Source organism: Podarcis cretensis (assembly GCF_951804945.1).
Source record: "Podarcis cretensis genome assembly, chromosome: 2".
In the NCBI taxonomy this organism is placed as follows: domain Eukaryota; kingdom Metazoa; phylum Chordata; class Lepidosauria; order Squamata; family Lacertidae; genus Podarcis; species Podarcis cretensis.
The window spans coordinates 60,091,564-60,112,868 of record NC_137171.1 but is presented as its reverse complement, the minus strand read 5'-3'; the positions used below and the strand labels follow the sequence as shown (position 1 = coordinate 60,112,868).

The window sequence follows — 21,305 nt, the reverse complement described above, 5'->3', positions numbered from 1 at the left end:
AGGTAGCTCATTCATATTTGGTTTTCTACCCACTTTCCTGTGATAGATAGAGGAAAAATAACGACTAAAATAATATAAAGCAGATATTTTCTCTCATTAGCAATAGAATTTCACCTGATGATTACTATTGCAATTCTAGGATTCCACTGGAGCTACCTAGCCATTTATCATCTAAATCACACTTGAGCACTAAGTGAACACCTGCATTTTGATGTGATGTTTCATAGATCCCTAGGGATTCTCTAGGAAGGAAATCTTCTTAATAGGTGACCTTTGGCAATCTTTGGTTTTAAATTGTGACATGAGATCTCAGCAGAGAATATACGTTCAGATGTAGGAATCTATTAGGAAGATTAATGACTTCAGAGAAGCGACGTGGCTTATATATTACTATTACAGTTTCAGTTTTCAAACAATATATTGTAAAACTGCTGAGAACCTGGAAAAGAATGTTGCCATGAATTATTGAATCTTGTGCCCTTCTTTCATCAGTACTTAATTGCCCCTGGAATGATTCCAAGTAGTATTGAATTATTGACCATACAATTTACTGTGGTGAATTCCACTTTGTGTGAGCCTTTGAAGGTGTCATCCAAAATGCAAACATTATTTTTGACTTTATTGAGCTCTGAATCCAAATCCCAAGTTTCTATGTAATTAAATTGTGCTGTGATAGTAAAATTCTGCTTTAAAAGGAAAATCTCAGTGAAACAAACCCAGATATATGCCTGATCCTTTAATGGCCACTTCATAACTTTAGATGATGCAGCAACAATCAAATCTGTACTTCACCCTATAATTATGACCAATATTCATTACAGGTCAGTATATTAAGATATAGGTAAATCCTTTTAAAACATGCCATGTCGACAAGCATTTGTGTGCCTGCTTTAGAAGAAACTTTATGATTTGAAATAGTGGATATGATCCAGCTGAAGTTAAGCTCAAAGTAGATGTTACTTTAATTGCTTAGTTAGTAGTTACAACATGGAATTATTATTTTTATTTTAAAGTTGGACAGGCATTGTAGTACTTGAGGTGGAGAGGTTTAACACAGCCTTCCTTAACTGCTCTCAAAAATATCCCACCGTCCCCCAGAAATTAACCTTAAATGAAATCTCCAATTGGTGACAACTAAACTAATTCTACTTTCAGTCTCAGAAACCTTTCCTTGGGTTGCACCCAGCTTAGAGTAGACCCACTGAAATGAATAGACCTAAGTTAGTTATGCCCATTAATTCCAAGGGGTTTATTCTGACTATGACAAACATGTGTTTCAATAGCAGAGTTAAGCACCTAAGACTTTCTGCTTGACTCTTTTATGGATATCACTGGGAAATAAAAGTCAGATCAAGCACAAGGTCATCAATAGATGGATAGACAGACAGACAGCATTCGCCTTTTAGAAATCCACTATATTCTGCTCTTTCCCCCCAGGCTTGAAAAACCACATATCTGAAAATCATGCATCGACGGCACACCACCCTCCGGGAGAAAGGGCGGAGGCAGGCCACCCGAGGCCCAGCCTACATGTTCAATGAGAAAGGCACCAGCTTGACACCTGAGGAAGAGCGCTTCTTGGATTCAGCAGAATATGGGAACATCCCAGTGGTACGGAAAATGCTGGAGGAATCCAAAACTTTGAACTTCAACTGTGTTGATTACATGGGACAAAATGCTCTGCAGCTGGCAGTGGGCAATGAACACCTGGAAGTCACTGAACTCCTTCTGAAGAAGGAGAATCTGGCTCGCGTTGGGGATGCACTCTTGTTAGCCATCAGCAAAGGATATGTGCGTATTGTGGAAGCAATATTGAACCACCCGGCCTTTGCACAGGGACAACGTCTCACTCTCAGCCCCCTCGAGCAAGAGCTACGAGACGATGATTTTTACGCTTATGATGAAGATGGAACGCGCTTTTCCCATGACATTACTCCTATCATACTTGCTGCTCATTGCCAGGAATATGAAATTGTTCATATATTGCTACTGAAAGGGGCACGGATAGAAAGGCCCCACGACTACTTCTGTAAGTGCAATGAATGCTTTGAGAAGCAAAGGAAAGATTCGTTCAGTCATTCGCGATCGAGGATGAATGCCTACAAAGGATTAGCAAGTGCTGCTTATTTGGCTCTTTCTAGTGAAGACCCTGTTCTTACCGCTTTAGAGCTAAGCAACGAACTGGCAAGACTAGCCAACATTGAGACAGAATTTAAGGTAATACAAGATGAAAATCTTTTCTCCCCCTCCAACACACACAAACACGTAATGAGATCATAGAGTTTACAAAGAAAATGTAAGACCAAACTAAACTACTGTTTCCCCCCCCCCTAAAAAATAATGTCCAAAATTTGGGGGTGTCTTATACATGGCTAGATCTTCCCCTATTTTCTTAAATTGGAGTCCCCAAAATTAAGGGGCATCTTATACATGGGGGGCGTCTTATAGATGGAAAAATACTGTATATGTTAAATGTATGTGTTTAAAATGTCTGCATTTTGTTTTTCAAATTGCAGCCATGATGTTGGGGGTGGATTAGGATCAGAACCATGGTGGGCAGGGGAGGGAAATGATCTGTTCCTCCCGTGCTGAGATCCCAGTGAAAATCCCTCCCCAAACAGCTCTTCATCATTAGAAGAGAGCTGCTATTAATGTCGAAGTGGCAAATTAAGAGGGGTGTAGGATGGCACCATGGAGGGAAAGGGTTAAAATTATTTTCATACACACATGCACACACACACACACTATGGTTGCATCTCTGCTTGGGCCTTTGCAGCTTCTATTTGATAAACAAAAAAGTGACACCTTAAATGCATACACACATTTAAGGTATCTCCTGGTCTGACCATTTGAGAAAGCACATGTATCAGGGACTGGCAGGACTCCAAGGAATGTGTGGCAGAAGCAGCAGGATCAGAGGCTGGTCCAGGGGAAGCGGGCAGTGATTTGTGCAGTTCTGTGCCTCTTGAAAGGCAGCAGCCAGGGCTGGAGGAAGGGGGAGAGACTGAGCAGTCAGGGATAGAAGAGGAGGTGCAGGACACAAGCTGGGGCTGGAGGACAGGGAAGAGTCGTAGCAGCTGGAGACAAGGGAAGAAGGGCAGGATGCACCAGAAGTGGATGAAGAGATGGGACCTGAGGGGGGGGGGCTGTGGAATCCCATCCATCCCTTTCCCTGCTGTCCCCCAGGACCAGGAGGGGCTTAAAGAGGAAGGCCCAGCAGCAACTTCCATGCTGGTTGCTTGTATGCATCCCATCAGATGAAGGTACTTCATCTGAAGTTTGGACAGAGGCATGGTCAAGCTGTTGCCCCAGAAGTCCAGCTTGGAGCACAAGCCTGGTGAGGGGATGCCATCTATTTAGTTGTTGGAAGTGTGTGTGTTCCATGCATCTTAAGAGCTACCGTAAATGTGCACTTTGTCAATAAAGAATTAAGCTACCAGCTATTTGTCCTCCCTGGGCTTAGCATGCTCAGGATAACATTCTAGAAGTTGCTATAAAGAAATCTTATTTCAGCCTAGATTGATGGTTTTAGATGTATGGATGAAAGAAACATGAATCAATTTGATTTGGGTCACTCATGTAACAATGATCACCAGAATGTGGAAACGAGAACCCTTCTTGGTTCTGCTTGGGAGGTTGTTAGAATTTGCGGATGTTTCCATTCCATGCCAGCTTTGCCTACACTTAAAATCATGGCTCTGTTCCATCCTATAATTTTGGCCAGGGACCAATGGATGAGGCCTATGCATTTCAAAATGTAAATAGAACAAACATCTCCCCCATGCCTATTAGAACCCTATTTGAGCCAAATCCTGAAAAGCTAGTTTCAAACATAGTATCTCAAATCTTACTGGAAAAGTCATTGACGTTATTCATGCTTCTGTTAAGAAGGGTAGAGTTCTAGCTATGGTTTCTTGGAGGGTGCTTGAAATGGTCACAGTCTTATGCTTAATCCCCATCGATCTATTAACCTGTTCCCAAATGTCTGTCTTTGGGAATGTAGTTGTTTCAGTTTCAGAAGTACCATGATGCCATACCTTCCAAGCTCTGTATCAGTTTTGCTTTTGGGTTTCTGAGAGACTGTGCACACTCCTGCCCTTCCATTCAATGGGTACATTGGCTCTGGTGATACCTGGAGTCAGGTACCATCAATAGGTTGCCCTCTGTGGGTATCAGAAATCCTACAGTCATGGTGTGTACTACTTAGTTCCTTCACCCTCTTTTCCCTGCCACTGAATTTCACCTGCTGCCTTTAAACAAACAAACAAAAAACCCTGATATGGTTCCTCTGCACATTAAGTCTTTGCAGAAGTGTTTGGGGCCGGGAGAACAGCTCTGAAAAAGAAAAGAAAAAGCCCTTTCTTTTTTGAGTGTGTCAAGATGTCAGCACAACTGATGGATTGGTTCCAACCTCTGTGACTTCAGTACCTGGGAGTTTGGAAGGAAGGGGGATAAGACAGAAAATGCTCCTGACCACTGCTAGAGGCAAGAATCAATATGACAGCTGTACTGCCTTCATTTTGAAAAGGAAACCACCAAATATCTAGAATTGTTAATTGAGGTAGGAATAGCATTTGCTTTGAATGCACCCATATTTCTGTTAGCATGCCTCTGGCTGCCAGAGGTGTTTTAAAGATTAAGAATCAATCCAGATAAGAAATGAGTTTCAGAAAGTGTGTAATCATCAGAAACAGGGGTCTGAATTGCAAGGAATTCTGCAGTTATATGTGGAGAACATGTTGACTGCTTGTAGGGAAAACAACAGTAAAATATATTATGCAACAGACATTCACCTCAAATTAGATATTGATTACCCAGCCATGTTTCTTCTAATGAGCATAGGTGTTAATGCCATCAATACTTAATTGAGAAATCAGTATTTCTGTGTAGGATTTCCAGCTAGAACTATTTCCATGAATACTATTGCTGTTTATTTATTTATAATTTTATATATTATTAATAAGATATTAACAATCATATTATTAACCATTACTATATTTATTATTAATACTTTATTTGTTTAGTAATATATTACTCACTGCCAAAATACACTTCTAAACATTTTTTAAAAACACCAACTGTGCAAAACTATTGAAATACATAATTAAAATACACCATAAAACCAAAATGAAAGAAGTAGACAGAGAGAAGCCATGTATGCAAATATAATGGAAAGTTTTTGAAAGACTGATTCTCTAAGCAAGAAGACTTTGAGAAATAGTCACTTTATTGATTCTTTTCTAACTAGTTGTCAACCTAAGATATATGAAATAATGATTCATTTTGCCTCTGCTTATGGATTTGGGCCAGGGTTCATCTTGAGTGAGTTGACGGTCAATGTTCTGACCAATAAACACTACCAGGGATGGCATTTTTTAAATAAAAAAATTCCCATGTATCACCTTCTTAAACATCCTTAGAGACCAGCCAACAACAAACTTTGAGTTCTCTTGCTCTAACATATTACAGATCAGCCTTTCAGCACTTGATGGGTGCCTTACAACAATATGATTGTAAGGACATAACATCACCCCTGAATGGAGCCATAGCAAGGAAAGATAGACCTGCCTGCAGAATATTCAATATCAAATTTGTTTTAAAATCCCACATCTGATCATCTAAAAGACAGATTTCAGATGCATGTAGATATTCACCAATTCACATGATCACACCCAAAGCAGATATCTCCTTGCTTTGTGAATTTTCAGACCAGCCAGGACAATTGTCTCATCTTTTTCCACTGCTGCAGTAACTGGCTAGTATAGCTGAAAGGCCTGAGGATCAGGTCCCTCAGGTTATCTATGGACTTGGGATCCAATGGACCCAAAGTTTTCAGGGCATCTAGGATGGCCATATATCCCAATTTACAGAGGGAAGCTTTCTAATTCAAAGACAGATTTTAATGGTTATTTTTAAAAACCATTAAAAAGGGTAATGGTTATTTTAAACCATGTCTTAATTTCTGTAAGTGAATTCTTCTTGAAGTTCTGATCAAACTCACAGCGAGACTGATTTAAGATCAAATAAACAATTTTAGAATGATGTGGTGCACTTCCAATTACAAGTTCAGAAAGTCAAGTAAACATGTTCTCATAGACACCAAGGTTACAGTCCATGAAATGCAGTTCCTCCTACACATATCCCACCAAAATGAATTAAGTTTTGATTTAGGAGGGGTTGAACCCTAAACATAACATTTAGAAATATATAATTACTTTGACCTGTGTGTCACAATATCATTCGGCAGGTGCATTTCAGAGCAGCTGACTGCCATGTAGCAAATTAAAATTATACAGCAACTTGGTAAAAAATGCAGACATTTGTTCTCTGATTCAGCTTAGAAATGCCTTGTTCTATTTAATTTAAGAGCAGCAAATTCTCATTTTCAACCAGAAAAGACATATTCAATTCTCAGGTACAAGCCTCCTTGTCTCAATAATCAACAGAGTTCCTGAATATGTTTCTTTCATGAGTAAGTTGATTACACATTCTGTAAGAGCCTGGAAATTTGTCACTGAGGAGTAAGAGACACAATTTGACCCAATGCAAGTGGTATAAATTGTCACCTTCATGTGAAAGAATATGCAGATTTCCTTCAATCCCCTCCAACAGGTAACACCTGCAAGCAAGCAGGCGGCTCATTTCGTAAATAAGGAACTGAAATAAACAAGAGCATTAAGTATAAAATGGCTGGATGCTCATTGATCATCTCTTCAGGTGGCCATATTTTTAGCAAGCATTCTGACGGCAATGCCCTTGTAAATAATGTCATAACAAAATGTCAAACCTTAGTGCTTCTAAATGAAAACCCAGAAATAAACTACACAATGCCGAACAGAAATTGAATCATGCATTCTTCTTATTTCTGAGCGGCAATATGCCTCTCCTTGTTTGTTACCTACCTAAATCTATTATTGTGCTGAGTACAGGGCCTTCCCCTTACGCAAGCGGCATTCGGTTTCAAGATCACTTTGAGTCCTTGTGATAAAGAAAGCAACATCCATAGCATTCCATTTAGTAATCTAAATTCAATTACAGAATTGCACAGAGGAACAGGATACGGTTTCACCAGTCAGAAATGTTATTATAAGATTTCAAGTCACACTCATTAGTATGTGCTACTCCTCCAAACCCATGCCAGCAGAGTGGAGTCCACACTGTTTATAAATGCCACCATCAGGAATGTATGCTAGCATAACCTCATAAGCAGCTCTTGATCTTAATTAAATTTAGGATGCAATCCTAACTTTACTTCCCTGGGAGTAAGATACACTGAATACTGAGTAGCTGAGTTTAGGATTGTGCTGTTAGTTGAACCTCAAGTGGCTTTCGCCTTCTGAAGTCTCCAACCTCCTTTTTCTATTGTGGCTGTTAACACATGGTCCAAAATTCTTTACAATGCAGTTTTAGTGTTCATAAAGTGAGCTAAACCCTTATGTCAGGCAATGTGTGACAGTAATAGTCTCAGCAAGGCAGGGTCAGAGGAATAGTGAGCAGAAACAGGCATGCAGGATAAATAAGCATTGAATGCCAGCCACATTTACGTTGATTTATTTTTTAATAGAATTTCTCTCGCACTCTTCACCATAAGGACTCAAGTTACAACAATAAAACATACAACTATGTAGATGAAGAGCAATAGCAGAACAAGGGGTTTACACAGAAGCAGAACATAGTTCGCCTTGATCACGTGACCTCCTTAGATGCTGCCCATGTGGATTGGCTGGCCGGCTTCCATGTGGTGGTCTGCAAAGTAAGGTCCTACAGCCTGACACCCAAGGCTTTTAATTGAACTCCCACTGTGCTTAACAGGTTATGTGGTGTACCTTCATCATCCATTGCATGCAAGGGCCTGAAGTCTAGTGATATCTGTGGCATTTGGGCAGATGATCTATGAGGAGGATTGCAATCCTTTGTGTTTCCAAAGTTTTTAGACTGCAGAATGGCTTCACTGACTTTAACAAGATTACTTGAGAGCAAATGATTTTATGATCGGAACCAAACTCCCTGGTGGCTGGAAATATTGGTTTGAGGAAAAATAGACTATGAGTAAATTGTAAGCTTCCTGGAGGTATTTAATTATATACTGTGTATTGCTTCCAAGAGAGCTTCCACAAGCTGACAATAAAAAACACCCCCAAAAACCTGAAGTTGTCTCAGCAGGCCAGATAATGAAATGGGGATATATAGAGAATTCAATAAATATTATGTCCAGGTAATGGGGATACATAGACAATTCAATAAATATTATGTCCAGGTAATTTATAAGAGCCATTCAGTGAAACAGTTTTGGAATATAAAGGCAAACTAAGGTAGCTCATTATGACAACCAAGGAGATACAGGGAGCAATTCAACTTAGCACTATGGCAAAACTTCTGTCAGTACAAGCAATTCAGCTTGTCAGATGGAAGACCCCTTTCTCCTTTCCCTGTGTGTTCTGTTTTGGAGGTTGGTTGGGGTCATTTGCGGGGAAGAGAGAGGGGAAAGCCTTGTTGCACTCCCGTCTATTGATTCTTAAAATTTCTTTCTTCTGCCTACTATAGAAACGCATCACATTTTAAACTCTGTGAAACTTGTTACGCTGCCCTTTGCCACCACCTAATATATTGTGGTCAGATGGCCATTTTAGCCAGCGCTTCTCTTTTTTATATATATATATATAATATTTATTAAGGGTTTTTAAGTTACAACACACAAAACAAAACATACAGAAATATCACATTTTATAACATATTTTCTTGTCCTCTTTGGACTTCCTCACATCTCCCGCTCCTGCGTTCCAAATTTGTAAAAATTAAGCCAGCAATTTATCACCTTGTCCCCACCTTACAATCTAATTTTCCAATGTTATATCTTAAATTTTAGATATATTCATTTCACTCTTTAAAACATTTAAACTTAGCCTAAAAGTTATCTAAAAATTTGATTTTTTCATGAATTTAACTTATCTTCATAATTCACTTTGTCTGTTTCGATGGTGCCAAATTGTTTATGATCAAACATCCTGCTTAACATTCATACAGTTTACAATATTTTTGCAAATAAATCTTAAATTTTTTCCAGTCTTCTTCCACCGTCTCCTCTCCCAGGTCTTGGATTCTGCCCGTCATCTCGGCCAGTTCCATATAGTCTATCAGTTGCATCTGCCATTCTTCCAGTGTGGGTAGATCTTGAGTTTTCCAATGCTTGGCAACGAGTATCCTTGCTGCTGTTGTTGCATACATTAAAAATGTTCGATCCTTCTTTAGCACCCCTTGGCCAACAATACCCAAAAGGAAGGCCTCTGGTTTCTTAAGGAAGGTATACTTAAATACCTTTTTCAGCTCATTATATATCATTTCCCAGAAAGCCTTCACTTTGGGGCAAGTCCACCAAAGGTGAAAGAACGTTCCTTCATTTTCCTTACATTTCCAACACTTATTATCAGACAAGTGGTATATTTTTGCAAGTTTGACTGGGGTCATGTACCATCTATATATCATTTTCATTACATTTTCTTTCAAAGCATTAAAGGTAAAGGTACCCCTGCCCGTACGGGCCAGTCTTGACAGACTCTGGGGTTGTGCGCCCATCTCACTCAAGAGGCCGGGGGCCAGCGCTGTCCGGAGACACTTCCGGGTCACGTGGCCAGCGTGACATCGCTGCTCTGGCGAGCCAGAGCCGCACACGGAAACGCCGTTTACCTTCCCGCTGGTAAGCGGTCCCTATTTATCTACTTGCACCCGGAGGTGCTTTCGAACTGCTAGGTTGGCAGGCGCTGGGACCGAGCAGCGGGAGCGCACCCCGCCGCAGGGATTCGAACCGCCGACCTTTCGATCGGCAAGCCCTAGGCATTACATTCAAAGCATTACATGCAGTGAAATTCAGCCCAGTAGTCCATAACTTTTCCCAGTCCTCAAACATAATATTATACCCAATGTCCTGTGCCCACTTTATCATAGCCGATTTAACCATTTCATCTTGTGTGTTCCATTTTAACAGCAAGTTATACATTCTTGAAAGTACCTTAGTCTTAGGCTCTAACAGTTCCGTTTCTAACTTCGATTTTTCCACCTGGAATCCTAACTTTTTATCAAGTTTAAAAACTTCTTTAATCTGAGCATAGTGTAACCAATCTCACACTTTGTCTTTCATTTTCTCCTGACTCTGCAATTTCCAGTTATCTCCATCTTTTTCTAATATTTCCCAATACTTCGGCCATTTGGCCTCCATATTGAGTCTTTTCCGGGCCTTAGCTTCCAATGGTGAAAGCCACCTTGGAGTTTTATTTTCCAATAAGTCTTTGTATTTTGTCCAGACATTAAACACTGCTTTTCTGACAATATGGTTCTTAAAATTCTTATTAATCTTAACCTTGTCATACCATAAATATGCATGCCAACCAAACGCATTGTCAAAACCTTCCAAATCTAATACATCAGTGTCCTCGAGAAGCAGCCAATCTTTCAACCAGCAGAAAGCTGCTGATTCATAATACAGCCTTAAGTCTGGCAGGGCAAAGCCCCCTCTTTCTTTCGCGTCAGTTAATATCTTAAACTTAATTCTGGGCTTTTTGCCCTGCCAGACAAATTTGGAAATATCTCTCAGCCACTTCCGGAAACACTCTGTTTTGTCCACAATCTGTAATGTTTGAAACATTTTAGCCAGTGCTTCTCAACCTTGGGTCTGCAGGTATTGTTGTACTACAAATCCCATCATCCCTGACCATTGGCTAAGGCTGGGGGTGATGGAGGTTGTAGTCTAACAACATCTGAGGACCCAAGGTGGAAGAACATCGTTCTTGGAAGAGTTGATGGGCTGCAAGCTGGTATGGAAAGGCCGTCTGCTGCTGTAAGCACAAATGGGGCAGGCTTTCAATTCTTTTCTTTACAATTAAATATAAAATAAATGTTAGGAAGCTCTGTGAAGCGAAGAAAGGATGTATTCGTAAAAGGCTTTGTGCCACAAGCAGAGTGGAACCACAGAATGTCAATGAGTTGAGCTCTACTTTTTAAACCTTTGCATTGCTTGTGGTGGGGGGGGGGGGGAGAATTTTACTTTTCTTTTCATTGCTCCTCATTGATTACTCTGCATTCTTTTTCCTAGAACATCCTCTGAGCAGAGTTCAGCCCAGATACCAAATATACCTTACATGTTCTGGTTCTAGACTGCCTTGCCCCACCATTCTGTCACCACTGTCTTCTAGTCTAGTTTTCTACCTGTTCATCTTTTGGCATCTGAGTGAACAGCCTCTTTCAACTGGCCTCACCATTTCTCTCCAAAGTTGTGCCTCCCCCCCCCCCCCCAGACCCCACCTCCACACCTTACGATGCAGTAAAGGTAAAGGTAAAGGGACCCCTGACCATTAGGTCCAGTCACGGCCGACTCTGGGGTTGCGGCGCTCATCTCGCTTTATTGGCTGAGGGAGCCGGCATACAGCTTCCGGGTCATGTGGCCAGCATGACTAAGCCGCTTCTGGCGAACCAGAGCAGTGCACAGAAACACCGTTTACCTTCCTGCCGGAGTGGTACCTGTTTATTTACTTGCACTTTGACATGCTTTTGAACAGCTAGGTGGGCAGGAGCTGGGACCGAGAAACGGGAGCTCACCCCGTCGCGGGGATTTGAACCACCGACCTTCTGATCGGCAAGCCCTAGGCTCTGTGATTTAACCCACAGCGCCACCTGCAGTATCTGGGTACAAATCTTGCAAATGTTGCAATATTACTTCTTTCTCTCCAATTTTGCCAGTTATTGACAACTTTTTTATTATTCTGGCAGGCTTTTTGCTATACACAGTAAATACTGTTTTTTATGTTTCAGCTATTGAACCTGCCTCTTAAGTAGGTTGATTTATATTTCTTTTTATTAAACTGTACTTTTTAAACATTGGAAGTTGGTCTTAGTGGTGGTTTTGCACCAGAAGAATGGGAATAAAAAATATTTTACATTTTAAAAAATGGATATTCTAACTTTCCCCTCAATTCTGAATCACTAACCAGCTTGCAACAGCTATGAAAGGTACACCTAGTCCAAGTGCATATATTTATTATTTATTTTCTATTTTTCTGTTGCCCATATTTGAACTGAATATACTTTTGTGGTATAAGTGCAACTATCATAGCCTGGGTTGAATCCAACATCTTTCCATCTCATTTTGAGACAAAGGTCCCTCCCGTTTGTTTTAAGATGGTGTGAGGAACCTCTGTTGCTGGACCTCAGGGATCATTAAAATTGTAGTCCAACATCTGGAGTACTACAGATGCTCCCGTGCCTGTATAATATGAAATACAGCTGTCCTTAGTAGGGTTGCCATAAAGTGAAATTGGATATTTTTGAGCTATTTCTGAGGTAAATTGGCAAAAACGACACTCCCAACCCTATATACAGTATATGTACCTATTTATCTACTTGCACTGGTGTGCTTTTGAACTGCTGGGTTGGCAGAAGCCAGGACAGAGCAATGGGAGCTCACCACTGTTGAGCAGATTTGAACCGCGACCTTCCGATCAGCAAGTCCAAGAGGCTCAGTGGTTTAGACCACAGCACCATCTGCTGTGGTGGGAAGGTAATTGGCGTTTCTGTGCACTCTACCACTCGTCATGGTGTCCCGTTGTGCCAGAAGCGGTTTAGTCATACTGGCCACATGACCCAGAAAGTTGTCTGTGGACAAACAGCGGCTCCCTCAGCCTGAAAAGCAAGATGAGCGCCGCAACCCCATAGTCACCTTTGACCGGACTTAACCATCCAGGGGTAACTTACCTTTTACCTTACAGTATATGTAGGTGCCATACAATTCAGCATGCTTATTGCTGATTACCAGTTTGTTTCCAGGCCCAATACAAGAAGTGCTCATGTTAGTATTTAAAGCCCTAACAACTAACACCCCAAATATCTGAAAGACTGCCTTCTCTTACAGAGCCATCATGGGACCTCTAGGTGAATGAAAAGAAATCTAATCAATAATAATAATCTTCATAAACTCTGCTTTTCCATTGTGGGAGGCTGCATTATACCAAAGACTGTCACTGTACCCTACTCCATTGTAAGGAACAACCTCCCTAAGGCCCCATTAAGTTCCTGAGTCCTCAGCCACCTGTTTTCTTCTCCCACAATGTCTTCAGAAGCTTCTGCCTCCCACTCTTCTGTCTTCTGGAATGGATATTGATTTGCAAATGTGAACACCCCTGAGGTATGACTTTCCCCAGAAAAACTAGGCAGACCAGATTTTTTACATGCATATGATTTCCACCCACTATGGGGAAAAATATGTGCCTAATTATTGATTCTCCATGACACACTGAAAGAGAGGTGAATAATTTGCAGGAAAATGAATCTTGCATATAAATTTAAAGAATGTGGATTTGATTGAAGCTGAGATACTTTCACATATCATTCAGCAAATATGCTATTTAATATTGTACAAAAACATTTCCTGCAGTAATTGATTTCCAACATGCTTCCGTGTGCTGTTTTACTCACTGGTCAAATGCTGTCTAGGAAGCAAACACTCTTTCATTGTATATAAATTAGCTGTGTCTTAATTATTACAGTCCTCAGCAATATAGGGATATGTGCAAAATTCAAGGGCAAGCATTATTCTGCATTATGGCAAAATCCATTCTCTGAAAATGTGATATTTCTGTACTTGGACCAAACCAGGAAGGCAGGAAGAGAAGTGGAGAAGAAGCAGACTTGAAATTCCAGGCTGTCATACCACGCTAAATGCTTTCTGATATGGAAAGTTCAGATTTTGTCAGAGAAATGGTATAATTGTGGGAGAAGGGGATAAATTGTCAGGCTGGACCTTTCTGTCTGTCTAGACCTGTAACACCTACCCTAGCAGGCAACAGCCCTTAGAATTTCAGGCTGAGGTATTTTTCAGCAATCTGAGAGCCTTTTTGTGTGAATCTGGGATATTATGTATGTAGAGAATGTGCTCTACCACTAATCTATGATGATGGATTTCCTTTTCTTTCATTATAAGGTTTGGCTCAGATTAGTTATTAAGCTGAGAATAGGACTGTAAATCTCGGCTCGTTCATATAGTTAATTCAACCCCTGTCTTGACATTTCTCATCAATGCATATCCATACCTTGTGCTTTCTGTCTTAGAGTAATATCTGTTGAATGTCCAGTTCAAGTAAAGAGCAGAATGCTCATTCTAACCCACCATGCATGCTTGATAGCGACCTTTAGAGCATAGGTGGGGATCCTGTAGCTCTTTGGATGTTGCTAGACTACAACTCCCATTATCCTTGAATCCACTGTCCATGGTGAGTGGAGCTGATGGGAGCTGGAGTCTAGAGGGCTGCAAGTTACTCTGTTTTAGAGATAGCTTCCACTTGGGTCCTGCCACCTTTGGCTCTGCAGTGACCAAGGTAACATTTCACTAGAATGAATGGAACGTAAAGCTGGCAAAAATACATTTTTGAAAATGATGATTGAAGCGGTAAAGGAAGCTTTCCCTGAAGCCTCCCCAAATGATTCATAAGTGGAGCCAAACATCTGGTGCAGCACATAAGAAAAAAAAAAATAGATTTATTTATGCCTCTAAAGTTATGTCTTTTCCTAATCATATGAGAAAGTTGTCATTTTCTCCTGAACTTATTCATCCCCATAAGCAAACTACACAATCTTCCAGACTCCTGATCTAATGCTAATGTATAACATATACTCTTTCCTTCTATAAGGTAAAGGGTTAAAAGAAGGAACTGAACATGTGAAGGTCAAAAATTGTTACAAGGGAAAGCTCTGAAACATAGAGAGGGAATGTGGGGTGGAGGACATGTTTATAGAAGACTTCTTTATGCGTATGCATTCTAACTAATGGTAACAAAAATAAGGAACACTTTTCAATGAGCCTTTGTGGAATTTTACTTCAATCCCACCTGGCCATGGGAGGCATGTTAAAGTGATTTTTCCTGCCAATATATACCAGATGTTTTATCAATGCACAGTTTAATAATCTAATTTTGTCAGTATGAGTTCCTTGGTTGAGGGATGTTCGTTTTTAAGTGCAACAGATATTTACTGGAACAGTTCATTTTACAACTGAGATTCAAGCACTTTTGCTGTACAAAACCTTGTTACAAAACTGTTCAATGCATTCAGACTTTTTATATTGGTTGTGGTGTGGGGGTGGGGCAGAATACACCACAAACTTTCTGCAAAAGTCTTGTACTGAAAAAGATCAGTAGCACATAACTGAAAATGTTCATTAAAGCCATGGTAGCATAGTTCTTAAAATCAATGTAGTCTATGGGTTAAGAATCTCTGCCATACCTGGGAGACCCAGATTAAAATCCTGTCTCTGCAATGAAGCTCACTGGTTGGTTTGGGATTCAATCATTATCTCTTGGCTTATTGTACTTCACAGGCTTGTTGTGAGGATAAAATGGGAGGGTGAATTGTATGTGCTGCCTTGGGCTATGTAGAGATAAGGCAAGATATAAATGTAACCATTAAATGAAATATAGGATTTATGAATACAAAATGTTGAAGTAAAAATATGTAAAGATGAATGTCCATACCAGTTTGTAGGGGATGAAATGGGGTGGCATTTCTGTAGCTGCATTCATTTCATTTTCTAACACAGAGACACCTCATACTGGTTGTACCTTATGGAAGTGCTGAGATAGAACATATTACAAATTGTCAGCTTACAGAAAATCCCAAAGCAATTCACTGTTATTTAAAAGCAGAAACAAAATGGGTAGACTTATAGCTGCTACCAACTTCATAAAAGCAGGTGAGGCTGTGCATTGCCAAAGATTGGAGGGGGCCTGAAATACAGAATGGTTGAAGAAAATCTGGGAAATTGTATTACAGTACTGACAAAACATGAATAGAATTTAAGAGCCACACACAACATGCAATATAATAACTCATATTGGAAAGCAGTTATTTGTTTTGAATTCAGGAAAATATTCAGCTTTGTTTATTTCTATGCTTTAAAAACCAGCCCCTTTTTATAGGATACAATGGTATGTGTTGGGCATGACTTGTTTAGCAAGCCACTCTTATTTTAGGATCTTTACTTCATAAACAGATGAGCACATTTGTAGACCTTTGTCAATAAAAGACCATCTTGACTTTTATTCTGTTTGAATTACTTACTTGGTTTCTAAAACTTTGTACTCCTCCTCAGCCACAAAGCTCACAACGATGACCTTGACAGATCACCGTAACCTTGTTGTGAGGAAGATAAACTGGAGTCCCCCACTTTGAGGTCCTTGGTTGAAAAGTGGGATAAGAATGTGAGATAGGTGGAAAAAAATGCCATGGGAAATGTAGAAGCCATGAGAATTATATTTCCCATACTTTATGGCAGGCATCCCCAAACTCGGCCCTCCAGATGTTTTGGGACTACAATTCCCTTCATCCCTGACTACTGGTCCTATTAGCTAGGGATGATGGGAGCTGTAGTCCCCAAAATATCTGGAGGGCCGAGTTTTGGGATGCCTGCATTATGGCATCTTCTGCTGCAAGCATGCTCAGCAGTGTCCTTGACACCAGGAACCATGGGCTACGTCTTGCCATGCTTGCTGATATCCCTCATCGGCAATTTTTTTTGGCTTTCAGCAGTAGGGTTTCCTGAGAATCTATTTAACATGCTGTTACAATCTTAGAGAGTGCTCCAGGGTAGGAGTGGGGCACATTTCCTGGTGAGGCATGCTGTAGTCCTGGGGTGGGTCAGGAGTCTCTTTTAGCCCAGTGAATCTTGCTGGGACAGAATGCAGTTTGCAAAAGATAAGGATAATTTGTGGGTTCTCCCCCATCCTGTGCTTTGAAAGTGTGGCTGGGTCCAACCTGAGAGCAATGCACGAAATAAACAAGATTTCATGTGCTCGATATATTGGACATGCTGTACTGAAAGCAGTTATTAAAATCTCACCCAACTACCATGGTCAGAGATAGAGAAGGGAGAGAGAGACAGGGGGAGGGAGAGATTTCTGAAATGCATTTTACCAAATCTTGCAAATCAATAACTTTCTCTTAATGTAGATTCTTTTTTCCAGATTAAAAAAGAAAAATAATTGTTTGCCTCTCAGCAGACATTGCCTCACAAATAAATGTCATGTAGCTGGAGGGTGATTCCAAAAAAGAAACTGCTCTGTTTTAGCAGACATTTTTATGTGAGAAATATTGTGCCTTTTATTTCCTGGAGAGTTGAGTATTGGCACAAATAGCTTGGCTGGGCGCAGCAATTGATTGCTGGCTGCTCTCTGTGTTAACTCTTCCCCCTGTGCACTTGGGTGGCTGGTGGTTTTCCATCTGCTTTCCAATTTGCTTTACTGCTCCCACCAAGATAGAAGAACATCCTTGCCACACTTAGGCTTGAATAAGGCTTCATTCAGTGAATGGTATCTTAATGCTGAGGCATAATGGGCACCAATTTCACTCACTACAGAGCCTAGCAACCACAGGTAATAGCTTGGGATGAAACATTTTCCTGAGAGTTTTGAGGTACTTTGCAATGGTGGGTTATCTAGCAGAGAATGCAGGACTCGTGAGGTAAAGGTCTTCTTTGACTTTGATCCTACTGTCACTCTTGAGCTAATTCAGACTGAAATCCTATACTCAGTTACCCAGGAGTAAATCCCATTGAACTTTGTGGAGTGTGCATATAGGATTCTACTGTCAGGCAGTTAAAGGGGGTTTGCATAAAGTAGGAGTAGCTCGCCCATGACACTCCAGAAGTTGTTAGTGTCTCTTTAGCCCAAGCTGGTATGGCCAATAGTCAGGAATGAAGTGAGGTATAGTCCACCAGCATCAGGAGAGCCAAAGTTTAGGCACCTTGACATAAGGTTTATACTGTTTGGGGAAGAACACTTGAGGCAAGGGAGCTGGTGGTTCACATAAGCACCTACAGCACATGATTTGTCATAACTTGATTGATTAATATTTGATAGATCAGCTATCTATCAAGAATGTTTGATAGTGTTTGAGACAATGTGAAATGATGGTGAGGTTCTTTTGTGGCATTTGAGTTGTATGTCTTTGTTTAGTAGGCAGGCAGTGGGCTGCCCAGTGAGAAACCAATGCTGGTGAGAGTCTCCTCAAGAGGGAAACACCACAAGGTTTTAGCCTTGGGTGTCTCCCCTTCTGGGATGCCATTGAAGCCAAGGACAGCACCAACATGACTGTGGTCAGTTGTGTGAAGGGCCCTGAGTGAGAGGCAGGGTAGTGAAGTTATTCCAGGGTAAGAGGCTGGGACAGAGAAGGAAAGTTCCCAGGTGAGAGCTGGGTGAATCTATCCTTTTCTGCGAGGGGTAGGAATTAAGAGCTTCATAATTGTGTTCTTTTGTACTGCTTTTGTACTTTAGATATCCTGCTGCTGATTTTCCAGTCCATACTTTTAAGCTGTGACCATTAGATATATATTATAATTGTACCTGAGATGATTAGGTAATAACTCATGTTATGAGAATCTGCATTTTATCCAGTATTTATTATTAGAATTGTGTTTCTATAACTGGTTTATTTATGTATTTATTTTTGTATTGCATAGATATGGTGTTGTATATTGGCATTTTTTTGTTATGTTCTATGTTGCCAGCTGCCCTGTGGTTTTTTACTAAAGGGTGCTTTATACATTTAATTAATTAATAATAGTACTAATAAGCATTATTTCAGCCCACTGGGTTTCACACATGAGATACCTATGTTCTGTGGGTTCCTGACTCTCAGTTTCCATTCATGTCCCTGTGATTGGGTTGATTAGGGTACTTTTCATAGCAAGATGCTTGTGGACCATATTTTGAGACTTGCCATTTTTGTTGGGAGGAAATAGCTTGAAAGGCACACTTTACTCATAAGGCTACAGTGGAATGTCTTTTTTTCTCCTTCTCATCTGACTTATGTAGTCTCCATGCTAATACTCAAATTCTTTTCCATGGCTGGGGTCTGTGTGATGGACAATAATGATAATGGTTTAGGCATGATTTATTACCTGTTGTGAAATGGTTGTTGCAAAAAAATCTTGATTTACTACATCATCTGGAGTAGTAGATTTCTTTTTTTCTTTTTTTATTGTTAAAATAATTCAACATTAATACACATACAAACATACAAACATACATTTCATACAACATACCTACATACATACAACATACCTACAACATACCTACACTCAGTCCCACAGATTATTATATTACCTGTTGTGAAATGGTTGTTGCAAAAAGATCTTGATTTACTACATCATCTGGAGTAGTAAATTTCAACTGATGCCTTCATTATACACCTTTAGGTATATAATGTATATAGGTATATATGTTAAAGCGTTCCCCTTTAACAGGCCTTTGACTAATTGACATCTGATGCCCTTTTAAATGTGTTGTGGAAGGGGGTTGTATTGAGTTGTCTTTGTTCTTATTTTTATTATGTATCTTGTGTTTTTTATACTGTAATTTTATATTAGGAACCACCCTGAGATCTATTGGTATAGGGTGGTTTACAAATTCTCATAATCATAATCTAACACCTGTATTCCAGAATCTTCACTATCTAGCCACTGATTGGTGGCCACTATTTATGGATCCTAATTGACTTTGGCTGGAGACCGCAATATCTGTTATGACACATTAAATTGTACACAATTAGAAATACTAGTTTTGTGCCAGGTAGTGGCATTCTCCTGGCTATTCTAGTCTGCACCAACAGAAGTATAGTACCCTGATCAAGGGAAGTAATGCTCCACTCTATTCTGCTTTGGTCAGACCACACCTGAAGTACTGTGTCCAGTTCTGGACACCATTATTTAAGAAGAATAAGAATAAGAATTTATTTGTACCCCGCCCATCTGGCTGGGTTTCCCCAGCCACTCTGGGTGGCTTCTAACAATGACAAAAAATACACTAAAATGTCACACATCAAAAACTTCCCTGAACATTAAGAAGCTGGAATGTGTGCTGAGGACGGTGATGGAGATAATCAAGAGTCTGGAAACTAGGCCTTATGAGAAACAGTTGAGGGAAATGGTTATGTTTACACTGGTAAAGAGGAGACTGAGAGGAGATAATACAGCCATCTTCAAATTTCTAAAGGGCTGTCACATGCGGGACTCCCTTCTCCTGCTCCAGAAGCTAGGACCCAAACCAATGGATTCAACTTACAGGACAGGAGATTCTGAGTAAGAGCTGTTTTACAGTAGAACAGACTCCCATGAGAGGTGTTGGGCTCTCCTTCCTTGGAGGTTTTTAAGCAGAGTTTTGCCATGTATGATTTAGTTGAGATTCCTGTATTGCAGGGAGTTGGACTAGATGAGTCTCACGGTCCCTGACGACTCTACAGTTTTATGATTCTGTGGATCATTACCCCAAGCCCTAAGGATGAGATGGGCTATACTTCAAGTACTGCCTATAGGTTGATAGAGTGCTATTCTTTGAGCATATACAAGTTTCTGAAGAACAAGTTATAGATGCATTGCAGGTCTCTTATTCTTGTATACATCACAGCCACCCAGACCAACATGTTAAGCTGCAGCACTACACTGTGGGCAATGCCATTATGTTGTAGGCACTTGAATGAAAGGAGCTTGAGTGGCCACAAAAACATAATCCCTTATCAGAAGTTAATTATACTTTATATATAATCAGGAGCGAGAGGTCTTTTGTTTAGATGCCACTGTTAAAAAGTCAGATACTAAATCAGGAATTTAATCACCATTTAATCATGAAGGGAAAAGAAAAGTGCACATTCGTTTTCTGTGCTCAGTCCTTCCCAATGAGCTGCACACATTCTCTTCCTTCCAAACTGTGACAATGGACAGATTTCCTTGTGTCAGTAAGATCATGCTCATTTCTTTCCTCAGCTTCATCCTCTGAAGTATTCTAGAAGGCAAAGCAAAGGAGTATAATGTTAGAAGAACGCTCCCCATGTCATCCTGCTCATGCAGGACAGATGGAAGGATAAGTTCATGAGGGCCTTGGGGAACAGTGCTCAGCTGCAGGCTTTCCTGAAAATGTAGATATGAGCGGCACATGGTTCCCTGTGTGCCTATTGCCAGATGCCCGCAAAAGCACAAGGCAAAGGAAGAATATGGGACATTACCCATCACTTCCAATTGGATGGAGCTACTCTGCTAAGCTGTGGCTGTTGGGTTTGCAGCTCTAGTGACTACCTCTCAAAGCAAACAAAATATCGGAGCTGAAGCAGATGAGCCTCTTTTGCAAAGAAAAAAAAGTTGAGTTCTTAGATAAAGCTTCGTATGCTTAGTTGATTTCTGCTCCTTGACTGGACTTTATCCTATAAACCTAATGCACATGTATTATTCTTTTTTAAAGAAAAGCTAATTGGCAAAGTAATAAATAGCAACCAATCAA

The 21,305-nt window shown here is 40.4% G+C and overlaps 1 protein-coding gene across 2 annotated transcripts in view; it reads left to right on the top strand.

Annotated features, from left to right (window-relative positions):
• Nucleotides 1-21,305, top strand: part of TRPC7 (transient receptor potential cation channel subfamily C member 7) — a 117,758-nt gene that overhangs the window by 7,956 nt on the left and 88,497 nt on the right. For both annotated transcript variants that reach the window (XM_079968101.1, XM_079968100.1), the window contains exon 2: nt 1,438-2,217. In XM_079968101.1, coding sequence (XP_079824227.1) covers nt 1,465-2,217 — 753 coding nt within the window. In that variant the 5' untranslated portion in view covers nt 1,438-1,464. The remainder of the gene's footprint in view (nt 1-1,437; nt 2,218-21,305) is intronic.